The 24,425-nt window shown below is 40.1% G+C and overlaps 1 protein-coding gene across 1 annotated transcript in view; it reads left to right on the top strand.

Moving 5' to 3' along the window:
• Window positions 1-24,425, top strand: part of grin2bb (glutamate receptor, ionotropic, N-methyl D-aspartate 2B, genome duplicate b) — a 77,281-nt gene that overhangs the window by 25,626 nt on the left and 27,230 nt on the right. The window contains exons 2-4 of the mRNA XM_073469344.1: window positions 8,576-8,719; window positions 11,361-11,631; window positions 14,392-14,584. Coding sequence (XP_073325445.1) covers window positions 8,576-8,719; window positions 11,361-11,631; window positions 14,392-14,584 — 608 coding nt within the window. The remainder of the gene's footprint in view (window positions 1-8,575; window positions 8,720-11,360; window positions 11,632-14,391; window positions 14,585-24,425) is intronic.

Here is a 24,425-nt window from a genome sequence, read left to right as displayed (position 1 = left end):
TTCCTCTCACATCTAAATGCTGCTTCTGTATCTTGACCCTGATGTATCAGAATTAGTCAAGCTGCACTAATTAAGACAAAACAAAGAACATCAGCTACAATTGTGCTACAAGTGTCAACCCATTGAATAAATGTGTTTATTGCTGGGTTAAATAATTGTTTTATGTTTACACACACATAACAAAATTACCAAATAGCATCCTATTATTGTCATTATTGCCCATATAGTAAAAGTGAACAGAAATGATATCAGTTTTAAACTTAGACTTTTATCATATATGTTAATACTATTTAAAAACAATCTTCAATGATAATAAGACAAGACATGCTCTTTCTAGTCTGTCTTTGTCATTGCTCATCATATTTTATGATCTCAAATTCAGCCTTGTATCCAGACGACGTCCCAGTATAGAAAGCCATGGCATCATCATCGCTCCACTGGCTTGCTGTGGGAGTGAATCACATTTCAGCGCTTCTGAAATCATTTCCTCCACAAAAATAGCAAGAGTAATTCAATCAGAGTATTATGGGATGTTTAAAATGAAGTGTACTGAATGAAGCCCGGGAAAGGGCCGTCGAAACAGGGTCATTGATAATTAAGCAGCCGAATATGAGATTAATTAACACAGTGTGTGTGTTTGATTAGAAATATGATGATGAAGCACGTTGGAACTCAAACTGTGGAGGATTGACAGCGACAGTGGCGGCGCCCAGACTGCGAGCAGAAGAGATAGACGGAGAGAGGAAGATGAAAGGTGGAGAAAGACGAGTGTGATGAAGTGGAAAAAGCTGAGTGTTGGGAACGATGTGTACGCTGCTACTTTTGTGTGTGTTTTCTTGTGTGTGTGTGTTTCTGAGGCCCTGTCTCTGTGAGTTCTGAGGGTTTGCCTGTTTTCTCAAGCGAGGCTCCTTTCTATCTCTCTCAGCCTTAACTGCCCCCCCCCGACCCTTCTCTCTCTCTCTCTCTCTCCCTGTTCCTCTCTTGCTCTGTCTCTCTACCCTCCAATCCTCTCCCACCAGGGCTTGTTGAGCAGTGGGCCAATATGTCGCTGTTCCTCTGCAAATCTAATTGGAGACAGGCTTTCATTGGCATGACATGGAGATGAGTTGCCAAATCCTTTCAGCCCTCCTGCTTGAGGCTCGCTCCCCTCAGCTCTCGTACAGTACCGCGCACTGACGCAGCAGCTGCAGCCACAGAGGCAGTGCGGATCCGGAGAAGTGTCTGCGGCAATCTGAGCAAAATCAAACGCACCCAGCGCTCACTGTCTTAATGGGTTTAAATCATGCAACAGCCCCCGACCGTTCACTGGCAGACATGTTTCACTTAAACCTGACAATGAGAGGGAGAGACGGCAGCACTGTGGGGATCAGTCTGTGAAAAAAAAAAAGAAAACTTCCTGTTTTATTTACACAGATGAGTGTGTGCATTAACGTACAGTGCAATTCCTCCAGTGAGTTCACTGAGAGTGTGGAGTCTCTGTCTTAACAGAAGGTTATACTCACATGTTCGGCTGCACTACAGTACCTCCGGGAGCGGGAATGAGACAGAGGTTTGTGTTACTAAGCTAGCTCTCTGGTGCCATATCTGCACAAAGGTTGAATAAAGCCTCCCAAATGATTCACTCCTCCACCAGCCTTTTTTTAGGGGAGGGGGAGAGGGAGGAGGAGGGCTAATTCACACAGCTAACTGTTGCAGATTCAGTGCCACTACACCTAGACTATTTTCGGATTTCTGTGCTGAGGCTGAAACACCAAAGCAGCGTTTGATGTGACTCAGGATGAGAAAGAAACGGGGAAGATGCAAGAGGGGAAGTGTGATGTGTGATATAAAGAAACAGAGACTAATCTGAAAATTATACATCAGGTGGTCATGACATGAAGGAGAAAAACTGGATAAAAGGTGATTTGAAGGTACATTAGTGGAAAATTAGACTATCTTTTAAACCTGTGATACAAATTTACAAATTTAATTTTAATTAAAATGCTCAAGATACAACTCTTTGTGGGATTTTGCTGTACTCTGTCATCATAAAACAGATAAAAAAGGAAAGAAAGCAGCCTACTGAGAGCACCCAACCAATTCCCCTCTTAATTCCTACATGCTTTATTGATACAGTTTGTTGACAGTCGTTTGTATTTGACGACCTGAGAATAACACTCAAGAATCCTCTTTCCAATCCAACCTCGAACCTTCAAAATTGCTTTAACAGTTAGCTTACATTTGTGTTGCTTTAATTGTCCACCTTAATGCATGTGCACTGGCTTGCCTCACCTTTCTGTTTTCTCTATGCCAGCAACTTTACCTGCTTTTTTCATCAGCAGTAAGTTTTATCAAGTTGCCCAAGAAACACACCTCGCGTTCATTTTTTTCACCTGCAGTACCGCTTGTGGAGGACTTGTTGTTATTTATGTGGCTGATCAAAACCAACATGCACCAAATGACAGTAGGTGCAGCTTAAAGCGTTTGGTCAGTAACTCATGTCTCTCCTCCCCCCGCTCATGCAGCTCCTGCTCGTGAGCGCGGAGAGAGCAGGATCCTCCTGTTTACAGCAGTAGCGTAACCGGAAAAGCTACCAATTCCAGCGCTGCGGATGACGGCTTATACTACCAAACAGACCAAGCGTTAAAACACAGTTGAAGAAAATAAAGGGGCAAAGAGAGCTGCCTTGAAAAAAAGAAAGGAGACGTGCAAGTGTGGTGACGTAGAGAGGAGAAAGGGGATCGCTTACTACAAAAGGGACAGGAAGTTAGCTAAAACAGTTAACAGGAGGGAAGTAATACCAGATGTGTTGAGGTTTGACTGACAGTAAATGGGAGAGGAAGAGTGGGGGCAGATTATTCGCTAGTTAATCAATCACGGATGGTGTTGTTCTCTCAGACAGACACAAAGATTTAAAGTATAAAATGTTAAAATTAGTTGCCAAACAGACTTGGGTGGCAAGTATATGTGTGGGAAACACTGAAAGTTTGACCAGGCAGCAACAAAGGCGGATAGGGGGTTATCAAACATTCGGTTAACATAGAGATGTGGGAGTCATTCCTCAGTGAAAAATAATTGTTTGACTGTCTGGTTTTATAAATGTCAGTTAAGTCTCGGACATAATCTTAAATACCTGACACCAAAAGGTTTTGAAGCGGACAAAGACACCTTCAGCACATCCAAGTCTGTCTTTTGTTGTGATATATTTTTAAAAAGCAAATTTTTACATCACAACTAGAGAGACACGTTCATACCCGTCCGACCTGTATTCATTTTTAACACTTTCTAACCAAATCTGACTGCACAAATGACAAAATGTGAGCCACCTCACAGGCAGTAACTTGCAACTTATAGAAGGGAGACACGAAAAACGGGGCCTGAAAATTGGGTGGCAGACCAGTTTGTTGAGCTCATGGTTGAGTTGCATTTGATGTGAAACGACAGGCAAGAGAGCAAACAGGCAGGGAGGGGGGCGGCTCCAGTAATGACACACACAGACTGCGCCCTGCAGGACACTTCACACCTCTGTGTTATGTACTAATGGAGCTGCAGGACATTATGTAAAAGCATAGGACAAAGTGGAATAGATACGGCTAGAGTGAGTAAAGGGGGGTCAGGAGAAAGACAGAGGGAGAAAAAAATGACACTAATACGATGTGAGTAAAGGACAGAAATTAAATAGGGGTGATTAGGATATGAAAGAGAAAGTAGAATGAGATGATGATTAGCTGTAATCTAAGAAGGAGAGAATAAAGTAAGCAGTGCCCTCACGATCCCTCTGAATGGCAGGTTTTGGTCTCACAAGTGATTACACCTCTCTGAGCCCACTTTTAGAGAGAAAGAATCAGGAGAGAGCGATACCGAGACAAAGAGGGAGTTTAGGGCATTCGAAGGAGAAATGGATACTGAGTGAGTAAGTAAGTGAGAGGAAATGGAAAAAGCACGATCCAGAACAGCGGAGTAATTCAGTGATGGAAAAGAGAGGTGGTATCTGCACAGTAATGTCAAGCTGAGGAAAGTCAGTTCACCCAAAACAAAAAAGATATTTTATACCAAATTATCTCTACTGGTGCGGATAGTTTTGGCAGACATGTTTTGTAAAGGCTTTCAGATATTTGTCTCTGAGATTTCTGAGATGTTAATTCCACTACAGGAAAGACTTGATGTCCTCTGCAAATAGGTGGAAAAAATGTGCATATATCAGTATGAGAAGTCGGCCAAAATCAGTTGGAAAATATTGGACATCTGCAAAAATCCAATTTAGTGGATTCTGATCCTGCTTTGTCTGGATAAGTCTATTTTCTTCATTCAGATAATTGTCCAATTATACATGCAGGTCAAAGTGCTGTATTAAAGTCTGTCCTTCACTGACAGGAATACAACACTGGTGGAGGAATGCTAAATGATTTAAGTAGTCAATTTTAAGCTTACTGAATTTAAGAATACAGCTTATAAAATAACCACTTGTCAGACTGATTGTATACGTGGATGGATGATCGTAGTACATGTATGTGTATGAATGCAGGTGAACATGAAATTACAAACATGTACAGAGTGTACCAGTGCATGCAAGTGTAAGATGGTCTTTGGGGTACATGTAAACAATCACACCATTCACCTCCATTGTAGAGTAGAGTGGAGGCCGAAAAAAGAGGAGAGGTAGGGGAGAAATATGTTTAGTCTTTAAAGCAGCCATTCCTTAACTTAAGAATGACACAGCCCAGCTCTGTTCCCCAGTTAAGTAATCTTGCCCTCCTGCTAGAAATGTTTCCTGCAATGCGATCTACAGACCTTAACCTGCAGTGCTAGGTTAGGTGGTGGCACACATATTAATGGGAAACTTCAATTTAATATAAATGACCTGTTGTGGCCCATTTGCAGTACCTTCCCAGCTCATACTTTGGGAATCCCTGCTTTAAAGGATAAGGATGGCGTTTATTTATTTATTTATTTATTTAGGGGGATTTTTCAAACTTTCAACAAATCCCATGAAAGGAGCAAACTCAGCACTGTCAGTCCACAATTCAATTCTTTTCAATCTAGCTACCATGTCTGTGTAGGACTGGATATGTCAAAACATTTCAATACCGATACCGATACCTTCACTTCGAAACCGGTTCCTGAACGTTACTTTTTCCGATACCAATTTTAAGAAATGCATTTTAACAAAAGATTACATTACAACTACACGTGGTGAGGCTCGTCTCTGGGCATAACCTAATGTTTTCTCTGCCTGCTTCGAGACAGCCAATCACCAGCACTATTAGATCTTAACATAACAAGCATGCTGCATGCTTATTGGCTAACTGACACTGATGAGATTAACTCTTTAGGAACTGGAATTTTGTATCAAATGACAAGACATTTTTCAATACTTGATAGTATCGAAGCAGTTCGGTCGGTGCCATTAAAGTACCAAAATTCGATACCCAGACCTAAGTTTGTGGCACCCATCCACAAATCTTTAAAAACGACTCATGAATGCTGGACTCATTTGTGAGGAGAGGCCCAGTAATTTCCCTAAACAGCTGGGCTCTGTAGTTTTTAGCAGATGTTATTCAGCGGGAGTAGAAAAAACCTTTGCTGGGGAGTATTTACAGCAACATCACAGCGTATGTAGGATCAACCCAAAATAAACTACGTTGGCCATGTTCATTGTAATGAAAGAACTTGTCAGCCAGTGACAGTGTGTGGCTCACTGATGTATTTTTACAACAATGGTGCTCAATCAGATTTGGCTTCATAAACCAGATTTGAGAGAGGGATCAGCTCATTATTGGTTTTGGTTTTCAGTAAGAAAAATAAAGAATAGCTCCAGCTTCATCCCGTGAAGACAGGGGGAGGTTTCTGTGTGGTGAACAGATGTAAGGATGGATAGCGAACATGGTTAAAGGATGACTTGATCCACAGATGGAATCATAATGTCAGGGTAAATTACGTGTAGCACTCATCTTACAATTCACTTTAAATGCTGCATGTCGAGGCTGAAATGTTCAAACAATGATGGATTTTGATGGAAGTAAGAGGTTAGAGGTGAATGGTGCATTAGCTGTCGTTCATGCGTGAGAATACCTTCATTACCTTCCTGAAGAGAGCGAAGTGTATTTACTGTCAGCGTAGATAAAACATCAGATTTCAGCCAGCGCACACACACGTACACTCGCCTTCCCCCCTCATTTCCACCACTGCCAATCCCTCCACCATCACTTGACTCTATGGTGTTATTACCTCATTACAGTGAAAAGTAGGCAACAGATCATTTCTGCCCCTCTGGGTAAAATAGTGGAGGAAGGGGGAGATGGGCTTTGATGTAGAGTGGAGGTAGCGCACCTAACTCGAGGGGTGCTCAGCCTCCTGCATGACTAACATGTATGACTGATTACACACGTGGATGGATACACGTATGTGTGTAAATGCACATGAACATGAAATTGCAAATATACAGACTGTAGTAGTGCATGTAACTGTAAGCGGGTCTTCGGGGCACGAGTAACAGTCAATGAAGGGTGAAAACACACATTTTTAATTTTATAGCTCAAGACAAGTGATGCGAGTGAGAGATAATTGATGTAAAAGCAATGTAGTCGTCACTAATGATGCGGTGACGTGTGGAAGGTCCTTGACGTCACCTAGATTTTAATCACATTCTTTGTCTAAACTGCAGACTAATACTCTAAATTAAGCCCCGGGGACAAATAAAGTTTTTTGAATTTGAATTTGAATTTGAAGAGTTGGTTAACAGCAAAGGTAAAAGGATAGATTAGGAGATTGATACCACTGTCATGTCTTTGTATTAAGTAAAGGACTCTTAGCCTACTAGGTACATATTGTACCTTGTTTGTTTGACCCCAACATGACAATTTGGCATGGTACGATGTGAACATTTCATATCACAGTTATCATGGTATTATCCCAATAATCATCAAAATATTTGTAAAACTTTTTAAAAAATTGCAAAATTGCACATATTAGTATCACTTTAACCTTACATTTAGCTGGGAAACAAATATTTTTTTTGCATCACCTTTTAAAGTTCAGTACAAGTATCTTAAATAATGAATCGTAAATCATAAGGTCTTCCTGCAGAAATAAAGGACAAATAAATGGTGGTAACCTCATCTCCCTGTTGTTTTTTTAGTCTGTATTTACACACATCTGATTTTACTTATTTTTGTGGGGGATACAATGTGCAAGCTGAGCCTTCAGCCATGATGACAGGCTTAGGCAATTCAAAATAAATCAGGAACCCAATATAGGACTGTACGTTAGCGAGCTAGATGGCTTTTTCAAGTCATTCATGTGATTCATATTCACGATTATCTCGATAATGAAAATTCACCATGGCAAAAAAATCTTTTATTGTCCCATTCCGAATGACAATGACTGTAACAATTAGTGATTTCACAGCCTTGTAACAATATCATGCAGACTTATTTACACATTATAGAATGATTAAATGGGTAAGCTTTAACGGTGTCATTTCACTGTAGGGATAGCAATGACGGTCGTTCCACCAACACTTTGGTCAAGAGTAAAATGTCTCAGCTGTTAAATGGATTGCTGTTTGTGCACGGCATCCATGCTCCCCATAGGATGAATCCTAAGAACTGTGGTGCTCTTCTGAATGTGCTAAATAGCAAATATTGCATACTAATACTCTAAACTAAGATAGTGATTGATTAGCATTGTCATCAGAATTAAACATGTTAGCACGCTGACATCAGTATTTCACTCAAACAGTCTGTACCTGTTTCCATGAGAGTGGTGTCCATCTTATCATTTGACTGTTTTCATATTTTCTACAGTGTGGTCCTTCAATCTAAACGTTAACTTGACTTCTTTGAAGACCATGAAACAGTTAACCAGCAGCCAGTGTTTAAGTATGACCCAACACCTCCAGTCATCTCACTCACCATTCAACAGTGTATTTCACTCTTGGACACACAGAGGACCCATGACTTGACGCTGTTCTCATTAAAGCCCCTCTGCCATGTCGCCTCCGGTCACTGACATTCTTGAATAATACATCTTGACTTCTGTGTCCTGATGAGTTGCTTGGCAGTTTTACATGAGTGAGTGACCTTGACTTATCCATGGCACCAGACATCAGGCTCCTGAAGCTCCAAGAGTTATTCTTACGTTGTCTTTTCCTCCTCACTCCTTAGAGAAAACTGTTTTGACAGAGATCTGTCCACACGTTCGCAACCTACATTAATCATAATAGAACCAGTTGGCATCTTACCTGTTAAATGTGCAAACATAGCTGTAACAAGGCTTCTTGATAATGAATGAGTCACCTCAACCGTGTTTGAATATTCACAACCCTTGTTTGACTTGGCAAAGAAGTAAATGTCTCAGATTAAAACATCATAAATACAATAGATTAATGAAAAAAATATGTCATATTGTTGCAGATGCTGCAATGAAGTTACAGCGGACGCACGAGTCCGAGCTATAAACAGGAATATATTTGTTCCTGAGGCGCGCAGTAACTGGACATGCTCCATAATCATCTATGCCCTACCTTCCAGTTCTCTCTCATGCTGTATGACTCATGACCTTGTTTGCTGATTGGCTCTGTGTCTCTGGTTTCCAGGACGACCACTCCATGTTTTTCCAGTTTGGTCCGTCCATCGAGCAGCAGGCCCAGGTCATGTTGAACATCATGGAGGAGTATGACTGGTACATCTTCTCCATAGTCACCTCGTACTACCCTGGCTACCAGGACTTTGTCAACAAGGTAAATAACACATACAGACACTTTGATAAAGACATACATGGATTATGCAGTATCCAGTGTTGCCAGATCTGGTGAGAGAAACAAGCAACCAGGTCTATGGAAGCTGGCCCAAAAGAAGCAACCAGGTTTTTTTTTTTTTTTTTTTTTAAATAGCCAAATACAGCCGACTTAACCCTAAAGTGAGAAAACAAGAGGCCACTTATCAATTTATTCTTAATAGTATATGTATGAATTTATTTATTTTGTTTTCATAAGAAAGCATTTACAAAATACTGTACCTTGTAATTTTACATTTTTCATTTTAACCCTGAGGAACTTAAATAAAACCAGCTGGCCAACAACAAATTAATTATAAATTGCATATAATGAACAGACAAAGTATCAGTAAACATTGTTGGAGGTAACAGTAATATATTACTTTTACTAGGTAACTAAGTGATATAAGTAATATAACCCAATACCAGGTATTTTAATAATATCCTTACACTTACTATGTTAAGTAGGTTACCGCATGATCACCCATAAAAACTGGTATATTGAAGAAGATCTGCATGATGTGCACCTATTTCACACTAAACTTACAGTATCTGCAGGGCGCCTTTGAATCGTCCCTCACCTGAGGTCGAATCCAGTTCTTTAAAACAGTCTCTTACTTCTACTCTTTGTTGTGATTTTCTTTACATATTTCGCCAACCCTCTCCCTGGCATTGTTACCTTAGTAACCTGAAAAACCTCCAATAGTTGTGCTATTTTGTGTAATGGGGCAGGGGAGGGGTCGAGGGAACGGGGCTGTAACATGACAAGCTAGGCATTTCGCTTTATTAGACAGGAGAGACGGGAGACATGTAAACAAGCCCAAAGAAGCAGCTACACTTGAGAAACAAGACCGCAACCTGCAACCACCAATATTTGTGAGTGACTTCACAGAAAAATGACAAGCCCAGGGTCTCTTTTAACAGGCAGACTTGGCAACCCTGTATGTTTTGTATACAGTATATACTGTATATGGGCTTATAGCAGTGGGTGTGTATGCCACTTATCTGCTACATTATCACCAAGGCAAACCTTTATACATGATATACCACTTGGTAATAAGTTGAGGTCGAAAATTGCAAAGAAGATAAATGTATTCCTTTGATGCAAACTGACTCCAGAAGCAGCAGGATACTTATTATTACTTACTCAGCTAATGGCCGTAAACTTTTTCAACCATGGATTCAAATGAGAAAATCATTTTAGCTCTGGGTCCCAAGCACTTTAGGTATTATTACTGTTGTCTTTTGGGGACCCATTATTACAGGCCCGACAGATACTGTAGTTTTCACTTTGATTTTCTAATCTTTTGATAAGATGAGTGTCTGTTCTTTTGAATGTTTTTATTACTTATTTTGTTGTTTATTTAGCTAGGACTTTGTACAATTTGATGAAATGATCCAAGCAGAAAGCAGTTATTTCTGCGAACATGATCGTCTGGTTTTTAGCCATAATTTCAAGCTTTTGAAAATGATAAGGCTTGGCAGAGTCTGATGTAAGTGGGCAGCGAGTTCCATTTTCTGATTGCTTTAATGGAAAAGGCAGATTGGCCGAACATGTCTTTTTTGAATGCAGCCACTCAGTGAGGCTTCAGTCTCCTTATCTCCAGGGCTGAGAACAGACTCTTGAAAGGGTATGGTATGAGATCGTGAAATACTTTGAACATCAGACAGACATCTGAAAAGAATAAGAAAGTTATTGAAATTCAGCTAATCCTATTTCTTTATAATATTTCTGCAATGGCTGTTTGTTTCCTTTGAACAAAGTTAGAGTAGCAATCTGGTTTAAGAAAAAAAAACCATATATTGATAATTTAAATGGGGGTGATGAATGAGGGTTTAGTGCCTTAACCACTCTGAGAGGCATTTCGAAATTGTCACATTAGCTTTATGGTGAATGTAAAAAGTCTAATATCAATTTCTACAGTTTACTGTCCCTTTATATCTGCAGAAAATAAAATATAACACCAAAGCCCCAATAAATTAAGCAGTGAAAACAGCTCGTTACCAGCATCATAAATCTCATTCTACTGTGTTGTGTCAAGCAAATATAAAGTATACATAATCTAATGTTTGTGTTTTTTCTTTTAATACAGATGGAAATAAGTGTCGTAATGAAATGTACCTAACACAAAATACTTTGTTGTGCCTGTTACTCAGCCTGTATAATTCCCTTTGCATTGAATCACTAAAGGCTGCTATTACAGCTATTACTCTCTGACCCTGAAGCATAAAAACAAAAACATTTTAAGCTTGGCATTCAAAATCCTGAAAATCACATCTTGCTGCACAGAATCTGTTAACCCTGCAGTGATGTGTTTGTGGATTGCAAGTAAAAAATAAAATAGACACTATCTCCTTGAGAATTTCCTCTGTGAGTTTAAGGAAAAGAGATTATCTAATGTTGCTCTTGTTGCGTTTGAAAAAAAAAAAAAGATCGGCCACCGCGTCCTCTTCCCAAGAGATGTGTAAAGACAGAACAGTTTTGCAATCTGGGATCCGGAGGAGGAGACATCTCAGTCAGTTTTGTTCCAGTATCTCTTCTTATCAACTCCACTGCATGTGTGCAGCCTACACTTTTAAAAATCACATCTCCCTTTCCCATCTAGGTTCGCAGTACCATCGAGAACAGCTTTGTGGGCTGGGAGCTACAAGAAGTCCTCCTACTGGATATGTCAGTGGATGACGGAGACGCCAAGATCCAGAACCAGCTGAAGAAACTGCAGAGTCCTGTTATTATGCTCTACTGCACAAAGGAGGAGGCATCCACGATCTTCGAGGTGGCCCATTCTGTAGGTCTCACAGGTTACGGCTTCACCTGGATTGTGCCCTCGCTGGTGGCAGGAGACGCAGACCATGTTCCCGATGTCTTCCCTACAGGTACACACAAACACAAGGGCCCAGTTTCACAAAAGAGTCGCCTGACTCACCTCAGATTGCTGTAATTTGCTATAACATCAGTATAAAAAACTTCCTGTGGCATAGAATCTCAACGCAGTACGTCTGCTAACCTGTCAGTCAGGGTCAGGATAGTTTCTGGCCAAATAAAAATGTCTTTTTAGTCACTCCAAAACATTATTAGCAAAACACAAATTGTGAGCCATGTTTTACTCTTTTGTTGTCAGTTAGTGTCACTGGTCAGCAGGTGTAAACATTGCTTTTAGTCCACAGTAAGCCTGGCTGTAGGGTGCGTAATGTTTTACACTTAAAATAAGTCTAAAATAAGCTAATTTTGTGAAAATGCTTGACTTGCATTAGACTAATTTAAAGAGTAAACTTTAACACCAAACACAAAGGACCAGTCTAAAATATTGTTGTAAGTCCGGCCGCAGATCAGTAGGAGATGATCTCTTCATTTCAGGAATTAAATAGAGATCTCATATGCTCAGAGCATCACACCATTGCTGCTTGAAAAAAATACAGCTAATTAATGTTTTGTAGAGAAAGCTCATTAAGTGCCACATGTCAAATTTTGAACATTAAGTCACCATTGCCAAATTAATTATGATGCTTTGTTTTTAATCAAATCGTAAACAAATAAGACCTTCTCTCTCGCTCTCTCTACATACTGTACATACAGTGACTGTGGGCAGAGTCACAGCAATCACTGCCCTCGGGTTACCTTACATAAAATGAATTCCCAGAGATTCACACAATGATGTTTACAGATTTTAATCATGGAAGAAAGAGAGCGCTTATATCAGGCATGTACTCGGTGTCAGCTGGATAAAAGGTTGATCCGAGTATCTCTAATAAAATGACACCTAACCTCCCGAATGTTGATATTTCTGGAAGCACTAGAGAATTCATACATATACATATCAGTATATTATATCAATGATTAATATCAATATACAGTAACTTCTTAAGTGCGGTACATGTAGCATGTACAATTTTATTGAAGGACTCCACAAGATCAGTATCCCACCTTTACTGGATGTAAGTTACTGACCTCATATAATCTTTAAACAGTGAAACTGAGGGTCAGAGTTCAGACGTTAAACCAGTGGGTTCAAACTGATTTAAAGGGCAATTCCACTCATTTTACACATTACAGTGTGTTTACAGGTCATGGAGTACTACTACTACGTAAAAAAAAAAAAAAAAGTAGTATAAAGCCTTTTGTGGCTCCAGAAGACGCTGCATGCAATCTGGTAATTTTTTTCCATTGATGTCACTCCTTAGCTAAGTTGCATTGTGGGTAGTGTAGGCACCAGGTTTTGAAAAGGAAGAAGAACAAAATAAAAAGGTGATATCTCTGCTTCTGCTGAATTGATTTCGATAATTTGTTTTTAAACTGTTTATTAAGAGTCTATTAGTGTTATAGGAGTGCAATGTTAGACCAGTGGACTGCTTTTCAAAACCTGTCTCCTACATTACCCACAATGCAACTTAGCCACTGACTGACATCACTGGAGGCAGTTTATCAGAATACATGCAGCCTCCTCTGGATCCGCAAAAGGCTTTATACTACTTTTTCACATATGCAGTAGTACTCCCTGAGACCTGTAAACACACTTTAATGTGTAAAATGAGTGGAGTTACCCTTTAAGGGAGCTTCTCTGGTGTTGTTGTGTGAATTGTAACTGAACCACTGAATTATTATGTGGTAAAGTTTAAAAAAAACTTTGTATTGAAATGTGGGCACAAGAGACAGATGGGCTTGTTTGCATATATGCAAATGTTCTCCTGGTGTATTTGCACTGCGCTGTGCCAGTCAGTGCTCGGGTGCATACTGATTTGTGGTAACCTCAGGTAAAGGAGTTTATCATTTGTTTTGGAGTTTGTTCAGTCATATTTGATCATTTCAGTTTATCTTACAATGCCTCACATAAATTAGATGAATGTGGACTGACAAACTTTATTTTTATACTGTGACTATCACTTCTAATAATAGTCTGAGCTTTGGCCTCACTGGAGTCCATTGTGAAGAGGCAGGAAAGAAACCCCTTTGTCTTTTTACAGCATTTTTGCAGCAGTTTATGTAAAGCATTACCTCCTATAGTTCAACTCGAAGGCTGCCTCAAAAATGCAGGTTTGCCTTTTTCCAATAGATTTACGGTGCAGGTTCCAAATGTGAACACATAATCCAAACCAGCCACGCAAAGTGACCTGAAAACGCTGTTGTTTATGGGTGTAAGAAATGGATGTTGACATCTGATAGCCAGCAGTTCCTCATGGTTGGAAAGCCAAGCATAACAAAATGAGCTGAGGGATGAGCATGGTCTCATCTGACGCTCATATTCAGCTGTTGTTTTTCACGTGTTTTCAACTGTTATAACTCTCTCAACTGAGTTTTTTTTTTTGAATAGCATAGTAAACAGCTCCACTCAGCTTCAAACAAATTAAAATATTGTAGGTATGATTGCACTCTTAATTTTGTCTCAGTGTTTTTGCCGCTTTTCAGCCTCCTCTAAAATGCTTTCATTTTTGTATATCCTTTTCCCCTCGGGCTATTTTTCATTGCACCCTGCCTCTGCCTGCCTATTTGTATCCTCCCTCTCTTTCTCACACTTCCCTATCTCTCTCCCCCTCCTTTTCATTTTTCTCCATATTTCTTTCTATTTCTGCTATGGAAATACATCCCTTCCTCTCACCTCACTCTCTCTCTCTCTCTCTCTCTCTCTCTCTCTTTCCCAGGGCTTATCTCGGTGTCATATGACGAATGGGACTACAACATCGAGGCCAGGGTACGTGATGCAGTGGCTGTCATTGCCACGGCGACCTCCACCATGATACTGGACCGGGGGCCACACACTATGCCAAAGTCAAGCTGCCTCGGGACACCTGACAAAAAGAGCTCCAACACCGGCCACTCCAAGGAAATACTGAAGTGAGTCACTATTGCTGGGATGTGTGAGAAAGCACAGCAGGGCTGGGATAGATGAATACAAATATGGGTAAACTTCAAATGTACATGCAAAATCACACCCCAGAACAGCATTTTCCCAATCAAAGTTTACCAACTCCAAGGTCTGTCAAGGTTGGAATTTCTCTTCCAACTTTTCTCTGCCAACTTACTACGTACAGTAGTAACACAGCATTATTTCCAAACACAAGGGGGTTGTCGTTACTGTAGATAACTGCATTAGTCAGGGGGTTACAGGTTATGTTAGAAAAATAGCTGTTAAAGGATAAGTTCACTCAAAACTCAGTCATTATCTACTCACCCTCACGCTGATGTAAGGACAGGTTCGTAGTCCACAAAACATTTCTGGTGCTTCACAGCAAAACAGTGTTGCAGCAGTCACCTAAACAGCAAGTATCTGAACAAGTGTTCCCCTCAAATAGACTTCACCTGGTTTTACTGGAGCACAATGCCATCCGCAGTCGATTGTACAATCCTCCTGTCTACTGACAATCGCACATGCTCTGTAAAGAAAAAGAGAGAGGGATACATCTCTCTTGTAAATGCACTGATTGTGATGCGACCTCTCCTATTTAATGTAGAACAACTTACTGTATGCTGTTGTTTAATACAAGCCTGTGATAGCAGCTGGTTGTTGCAATGTCATTCGGCACTACTTGATAGATAAAGGCAAAACATGATGAAGGCAGATATTGCAATTAGCTAATTCTAGCTAGCTTCTGCTGATAAAATCTGCTCTTGACAGTTGTCATTCCAACCAACAAAACCAATGGTTGTTAGAAAAGATAAGCTGCTTTTGTTTACTACAGTGTGAAGTCAAGGATATTTTGTTTCAAACATTACTGGGAATTTTGATGGTAAGTCTGCCAATGTTTTTATCGTACAGTGCTTTTATTGTCTTTATATGATACAGAAACTGTATATAGATAGGAAAATGGAGAATCGGAATCAGATTTGGGTCGCGACTGATGACTCAGCCTTTGTACATGGAGCACATGGTCTACCAGGTGTGCTACCAGTGCGTCCCATCATCACACACTGCTTACATGCTGTCAAAGAGCAACAGTAAGTGCAGAGGTTGCAGTTGAGTATGAGTCAAATAAGGCTACCAATTGCCCCATAAAATGAACAGGTTTGTTTTTGAATCATAACTTCAAAAAATACTTTAACACTTTAAAAATACTGTGCTTTTGATTAAATATTGTTCTGAGTTTGAGCCCATCAGGTCCAGGAAAGACAATCTTCCTTGCTGAAAAGAGCTTTGTTCACCTAGTTTTATAAGCCTTTGAAATTTGTTTGGTGCTAAAAAAAAATGAGCGGGGATTCATGCACAATACAAAAAGACAGGCTGAACAAAAGCAGATGAAATCTTTATTTAATTCATGAGTCAGAGCCGAAGGAACCGGCTGGTAAAATAACAGGGAAAAAAAGTGTAGTTTGGTTTTCAGCTGCTGAAGCGCAGTGAAAACTATCAAAATAAATCCAGCAAATGTGCGGCCACACACATGCAACATGGACTACAATTACACAGAGAAACGCAGACACGTTCCCTAGGGAGAGACGGAATTTGTTTAATTATCCAATAAAAACACAAGATGAACTGAGACATTAGCTTGCAGACTTAAAACAACATCTCGTCTTATCTTTAGCTTAACCCACAGCCATCGTTAAAGAAAAACATCCTTCTTTCCCCTTTCCCTCTGAACCTCCTTGTTTTGCTTTTTTGGCACATTACAGAACAAGCAGGAGCATTGGTATTCAATAATTAATCCCCGTTTAACTTCATAGGGCATGCTTTTACTGTTCACATTGATCAGAGATTCCACAGCTAATTGAATGCTCGGGGACAACCAAAGTAATGAAAACAGAGCCAAAGAACAAGAGCGGGGTTATCTCTAGTACACACAGCAACACACATGCAAACATATGTGTTGTTCAACTGCATTCAACTGCTCTTTGGGGCTTGATCTAATAAAATAATAGACTTAGGGATTTCATTCTTTATTCACTGTAAGTCTGCCTTACAAAACTATGCACCTGCCTACCTTTCATCCCTCTTTTTCCCCTAATATTTAACATTTTCTCTGTTTTTGTTTGTTTTTTTCACTGTCAGTTTGAATTTGAGGAATGCAAAGAACCTAGGGAAACATTATGCAACCTCCCCTGCCACTACTGCATTAATCTCCAGGTTGAGGTTGATGTATTACAGTAAATTTTGTTCCTGTATTCACCCGTGTTTCTGTTTTTTTATGCGTTTTTTATATCGTGGGCACTTATGCATGCCATCTAGTTATTCTGTCACCAAGAGGACGGAGATAACAATAACACACAACACAGCCATGAATATTTCAGTCCCCAAAGGGCGCTATCAGACACAGGGTTAGCTCTCAATCATCCTACAGGCCCACATCTGGGATGCTGCTGTGTGTGTGTGAGAGAGAAAGAGTGTGTGTGTCTTTTCTAACCAGCCATTTCATTTGTATCCATTCGACTGAGCAAAGGTAGAGAATTTGGATCGGTGAATTTTGGTGGTGACCCCAGAGGCTAGGGAGCAGCCTAACACACACACACACACACACACACACACACACACACACACACACACACACACACACACACACACACACACACATAATTCCACCTATTCCATCCCCTCACCCCCTGAGACAGAAGCAATAATAAGGCCATATGTCTCTGCGTGGTCCTCTATAGCTAGAGGCCACAGTGGGCTGCATGCACGCTGGATAAGCATGCCATCCTGTCAGCGCTGATGGACGGAGATGGGAGGCCCCAGTGAGTCACGCTCTCAAATTTGTTTAGGGGCTGCTTGACCTTATGGGGCATACACACACTCACACACACACATTCATACATAAATACATGCATACACCGCAAGCGCAAATAAGCAAACACACACATACACGCAGAGCTCTAGAGGCCATCCATTGTTTCCTGGCAGACAGTGAGGACAGGAACGCTAGGATAATGAGAAAATGTGCTCCAAGTGGTTTTGGATGAGGCGCTAAGGGGCTTATTTGTGTGTGTGGATGTTGCAGGGGAAGGGATGATTTTTATTATTTGTTTGACTGCGTATGTGTGTTCGAATTCCCTCTCAAATCCCAGTGCTGATATAAAATGCTGCACTGGTATATATGATGTAAGAGATGATTAATATTTTGTAGTGTTGCTTTCATGTGATCTGATGAGACATTTGTCTTCATGTCTGTGGGCTGGCTGCGTGCGCTCAGTCGATGGAAAACCTTCTCTGCAGGCCATTTGACCCTGGTGCCACCTCTCATGCATGTAAGGTGAACATGTTACATCCTAGTTCACCTTTAGAGTTGGTTTTCCTGAAGCGGGATGGCTGTATTATTACATTTCTTAATGGAACCAATAAAAGCGGCTGTCTAATAAATCCTGCTGCTGTTTATTAGAAGGCTGCAGGCTCTTTAATTTCTCTTTTGGGCATCCAGAGCACAAATGATTCTTTCTTTTTTAATAGAAGTGGGTTAGAACTTTAAACATCTGTGTTTCCTCCACGTCGTGTCACTTAGTAATCTTTTCCACTGAGGTCTCTCTTTGGACTGTGTGGATCATTTTGTTTTTGCTGCTTTTCAGCCCTTTGTTCTTTCAGTTCTCGCTGTGTGTTGCTCCTACAGCAGTCCATTCTCACTGAAAAGCACTTTCAATTAAATGAAGTTAAAATGTTAAATCAGAGAGCACTGATGGTGCCCCTCCTCTGCCTCCTCCTCCTCCTCCACCCACCCCCCACTTTCTCTCTCTCTTACTCTTCATCAGTCAAAACTAATGATTCCTAATTTTCTGTTTATACATCAATTTTTTTTTCATTTACTCAAAAATAGGGGAATGGGGGACTTCCAATATATTGGAATTAACAGAGCAAAAAACTAAAAGACCTTTTATCACAGCTACCCTGCTCGTCACAAGAGTCACATTTCCTCTCATTCAGTAGAGACAGCCTGTCTTATGCTGGATTTTTGCGATATTTTTGCTGACCTCAAATATATCTTTGGCATTTCTGTAGTCTGTATGACAAAAAACCTTGTCACTTGAGCAGTAGCCTGCAGAGCTGTGTGCATTTTATCAAGTGTTAATTTATATTTTCATCATATGTAACCACTGAATGACAAATCTGCCCTTGTGATGTTCATTGCATTTGTGTTTGCATATACTTGTTTGTCTTTTTTTGTTTTCTTTTACCTTTTACCTCATCAACTTTTACTTTCGGTAATTTGAGAGTATTGATTACTAGGCAAAATGTTGCATTGTTATGCAGTCAATATATTTATTTACATATATATTTTCATTTTACATTATTTGCAATCAACCTTTCTCCAAGTTTGTTCTTACTTATGTAGTAACACAAGGCTCATACAGTCAATAATTTGGCTTTTGTTGTTTTGAAAAAGAAATTTAACGAACAATTTTGGTTTCTTGAATTTAAGATTTTCGAGAGGTGCACTGTCAGGTGTGTGAAGCCTAGATAAATAATCCCATATCAAAGGAAATAATGTCTACCACACTGACCTATAACATTTTTCCCATTGCCAGTAGACAGGTCTGCCTTTCTTTTTCTTGCAAAACAGGTAACAGCAGAAAGCAGCATGGAGGACAGTGTCAATGTCACAGATGCTCCTTTTTTATATCTTTTACTTCAGTCTCTTTTTCAAATTCAACGCCAACTGAACAATGTTCGAGCACTGCTTGAACAGAGTCGGGTGGAAAACAAATTAACTATAAACATCCTTACTTCGAAGAGCTTCATTGCATCGTGCCAGAAAAGGGGTAAAAATTAGCTTGATATTCCATCACTGCTGATCATAGCTGTTGCAAATAAATACCCGTGACTACTGTAGATTTATTTGACCCAGGACTGAATGCCGATTGGTCCTTTCCCACTGAAGACAAAAGCCAGATGTCAGTTGGTGTTTGTAGGTTTTTGGCCCGGTGTGAAAGGAGTTTTAAATAAAAAGAGTCTCTTTGGATGCAAAAAGATTCGACTTATTATATGTGCAAAAGGTGACAAATTAGGACAAGAAGGTAAAGGTTTCAATATAGGACCATTGTGAGCACAACAGGTAACTCCAGCGTAAGCGGTGGCACATCAGGAGAATAATTGTGAGTGGAGTTTCCCTGTTGCGTTGAAGAATACTTTGGCAAGTAAGATGAGATCATCAGAGAAATGATTCGAAAGCTCTCTAACTGTGTACCAAATTACCTCCTTTTCTCTATAATTATAACTTTGAGTAAGGACTGCTCATGTGCTGTTAAGGACACATTATTTTAAGGACCACTGGAAAACTAGTAGTAAAAGTATGTATCAGTATTCGAGGTGTGCAGACTGTAGAAGGTCAGTGTCCTTGCCTGTTCAGCCCTTGTCCACATTTGAAATGAGAGAGGGCTCTCTGATACAGTGCTCCGTCTCTCCAGACACCACAGGTTGCCTGTCTGATGTCTCCCTCTCAGTAGGAGTCCTCATGGGCCCAGATCACATGGAGCTCCTGTAGACTCACTTATTAAAGGCTGCAGCTCAAAGAGATTCTCAGCCTTACATCTCTTCTTATGTGCAGTACACATCACTCTCTGTGTGTATTTATGATGCCAGAGCCGCTCCACCAGCAACAAATGAGTCGATAAATAATCAATGAATTTATTTTTTGCGTTCAGAATTTGTTATGTTGTTATGTATAAATGACCCCAACAAAGGATATTTCTAAAGTTATATTAAAGTGGAAATTTGAGTTAAAGCCACAAATTTATGTCAAGTTCAAATAAATAATTTACAAACTGGCGTCTTATGAAAATTATTATTCATATTCTTCTTTTAAGACTCTTTTGTGATACTCTCTATTGCAGTCTGATTATATCTATAGACACACTTGATGTCAGTCTCTATAAACTAATAACTAATTCATTTAATAATACTAAAACGTGAATATGATAATGAAATAAGTGGACAACCCATTCTAGCCACAGCCGTTTCCCGAATATCTAGAAAATAAATCTTTTTGAAAAAGTAATACAATTTTTAGGATGGTACTGCAGTAGAATTTTAATGATGTAATTATGCTCATTCAAATGTGGTCGATTTTTCCCGAACACTCATACATGAACCTGTTATAGTAGCTGAAGTTAATTAGGAGTGAGGGGCGGTTGAACAGTTGCGAGTAGGGTGGCAGGGATATATTGTATATTGTTAGTTGTCACTATTATCATACTGTGTTTTCTCCTTCAACATATGATTATGAATTAAATGTTGATTGCACAATATAATGGATATAGAATAATGTAGCCATCAGCGTTTACATTGGTTCCCTATACACCTCGCTGTTGCAGCCCTACTTATGAGGGTTTCTTGCACTCTTTACCAGTCTTGTGCCTCCTTTTTTGGTGCAGCCATGCAACGTCTCCTTCCTTTTAATATGGATTTAGACATCGATTGCCATGGGAACGGTAAAAGCTTTGAAGCATTTGTGTCAGCTCTTGAAAATATTATGAGTTTTAATTTGATTGTAATCACACATAGGCCCCTTCGTACAAAGCTACTGTCTAATTTGTTCTGGAGTGAACCCTACGTGTACCAGCACCATACTTAGCGCACTTACCATGCCTTACTATGACTTACCATATTCTGTAGTTGTGCTGCACTCAGACACTATTTCCATCCTACAGCACTTGCAGTGTGTATTACGCATTTCATCACTAACTGGTAACTCTTCAGAGGCAGGTCTTCTGCAGTCATCCCAGATTATGAGTCATCCACCCAAACCTGATACAGTATGTGCATGTGTGCGTGCGTGCACCACAGACTTCCTCACACACATGCACAGCAGGGATATATATTTTTGCATCCCTGCATTGCAGCGACAGAGAATTTGTGACCCTGTACAGCTTCACTCAGAGATAAAAGAAAGTCATATCAAATGCCTCTGAAATACGTCTGAAGAGATTTTAGAAGGAAAAAAGAGGGATTGTGTCCATGCCATTGATGATTCAGTGTCTCTGTAACTAAAAAATAATACCCCTCACAGCCAGTGATTAGTTGGGGAACAGTTGGTGAGCGAGGCGTACACACGCGCTGCATATGGCTGTGATGAAGCCGCACAAGGTTTTTTTTTCTCCTTCTTTCAACAGAGTCAGAGGGGAATTCTGACATGAGAAGGGATCAAACGGCACATAAAAGCTACATCAATAGTACAGGGATACAAAATGATAAACAGAGCAGCCTCCTCTGCTGTAAAATCTCAGCATGCATCAGTCTTTGTAAAGGCACAGGTTAATGTACGGGCAGATGAGTCCTATTGATGTGTGATTCAATGCGCTGCTCTGAGGTGAGATGGAGAGATTGATCTGAGAGTGAAAGACAGCATGAGGGGAAGTGGGTAAACACTCAGGTTTAGACAGAAAAATACTCCTTTTCTCTCTTTCAACTAGCCTCTCTCGGGTGAGATTACTGTTCCCATGGCAACGCAGCTGATTGCATGAAAATTGCTGTGGTTGTGGGTGCCATGGCAACACATTACATTACATTATACTGGTGTTAAGAGCCTGAATGCGTCTTGGTGTTGCGTATACGTGGACATGACAAGATGGCGCTGTCCACAGTACGACATCACTGTACTTTCTCAGTCATTTTGTGTTTGAACAACTTTTTTCTCTCATACTTGTTTTTGTGTATATTTTATTATTTATTATATGAGCATCTTTTTATTATGTGTTTGCTATTCTATTTTTATTACTTGACTGAGAGATCCACTCAAGAATTCAGGATCAGAATCAGGTTTATTAAGTATGTTTTCACCAACTAGGAACTTGCATGGCTGTTTTGGTGCATAACAATAAACAGTAGAGAAATAAAAAGAAAGATAAAAAAGCAAGTAGTGCATGTAAAGAAAAATAGAAATTTGAAAATATAGTATAAAAAAATATATAAAGATCTGAACAACATGTCACATAATGCCCTTGTACACTTGTTGTCCTTGTACCTTAGCCGGAACTGAGGCTGTTACTGGTCACATGGGTCGCCCTGGTGTCTGGATGGCAACAAGTCGGGATCTCCTGAGCCTCCTCCTCTATTCACACTGAGATTATGTTTAGCAGGCTAATCCCATGTTACATGCACATTACAGCATTTTCAGCGTGCTAGCCAGCCAGTATGCAGCAATAAGCATTTCATGGAGGCTTGAGTCATATTATTGACTTTCTCAAAGCATGTAGCCTACTTAGGTCTGTATGTGTGTGTGTGTGTGTGTGTGTGTGTGTGGTTGTGTGTGTGTGTGTGTGTGTGTGTGTGTGTGTGTGTGTGTGTGTGTGTGTGTGTGTGTGTGAGGTGGTATCTAAATAAAGTTGAAGACGTTACAGATAGAGGCACTGAATGTTCTAGTAGGAGGTACTTGCGATAAAATCTTGGGTAAGTTTCAGGCCACATTGCTCATCTGTTGTCTGCGTTTATTGTGTTCACTTGTGAATAGATTTTTTTTTTCACACCGTTGACTTGGTTGGAGATGACGGTGGGTAAATTGTGCACTCCTTTTTAAAAAAGTCTGCACGCACATATACACACGCGGGGCCCCTCACTGGTTGCATTCAGACGAGATATTTATTTCTCCAGTGGATTGTTTCAGAGGCAGAGCGTCTCCATGGTGATGGCAGCCCACAGATAGGGACGAGGAAGAGTGAGGGAAGGAGGCGGCAGGGAGAATCAGCCACTGCTGTACACTTGTTGACACACATATATGATGATGCGTTTTCACACAGGCGGTTAATACACTCTACTCCTTCCTATCTTCCACCATTCAGTCCTGGTTTCATGTTGCTCTTTCACTTTCACTCTTACAGCCTCCTGGTGCTCTTTCTTTATATTTCTCAATCTGATTAGGTGCCATATGCTTTACCAAGCTTTAAACTAGGCCGTCTTTGAGATGTTATATGTTAAATGAGAAACTGCTGGAACATAGGATCATTTAAGGCAGAGAACGGAGCAGCAGCATTACAAGCAGTCTCCCTCCTAGAACTCTGTGATTCTGCTTTTTCAGTGTCTTTTTGTCATACATAAATAAAATGTATATGAATTTACATAACACCCTTATTTCTAAAAAGTTTGGATGCTGCGTAAAAAGCAAATAAAATCAGGATGCAAAAATTAGCAAATTACAAATCGTGAGGTCACGTAGTAATATCCTATCCTACCCCATCCTTGCTTGTGAACAACTGAGCCTTTCAAGGAAGGATTACCTGTTGAATGTTCCAAACAAGTGTTTTTTGAGCTTCGACAACACTTCCAATCTTTTTTTGCTCCTGTCCCAATGTGTTATAAGCATATATTTACAAAAATCAATGAATATTGGCTTTGCTCTGTTTGGCTCTGTTTTCAATTGAGTATGAAGGATGAGCAAATTATCAAATGCTGTCTTATTTATGTTTTAGACAGCGTTCTAACTTTTTTGGAATTTGAGTTTTCTAACTTTATTCAAAGCGGAAACAGACAGCTTTTCAAAGCCCTCCCCTCCTAGTTTTTCACTGTGGCTCCACTGTCGTAAACAAAACCATAGCAACTTAGCCACCGCTAGCAGTTTGGCTACCACCCAAAGCAAAAAAACAACTGTAAGAATCCGGATTTGACCTAGAAATCCACGATCTTTAAACACCTGGTCGTATTCATAAGTAGACAGCTTTTGTTACTTGGTGATCTAGCAGAAAGAAAGGTTTTGAACCATCTTGAGTCCCGCTCGTAATGGGAGCACGTATCAATGAGGAAACAGACTGTAACGCAACACCAGCACTC

Source organism: Pagrus major, chromosome 1, assembly GCF_040436345.1.
Source record: "Pagrus major chromosome 1, Pma_NU_1.0".
Classification (NCBI taxonomy): Eukaryota; Metazoa; Chordata; class Actinopteri; order Spariformes; family Sparidae; genus Pagrus; species Pagrus major.
The sequence above is the reverse complement of the archived record's forward strand: the minus strand, read 5'-3'. Positions and strand labels throughout refer to the sequence as shown.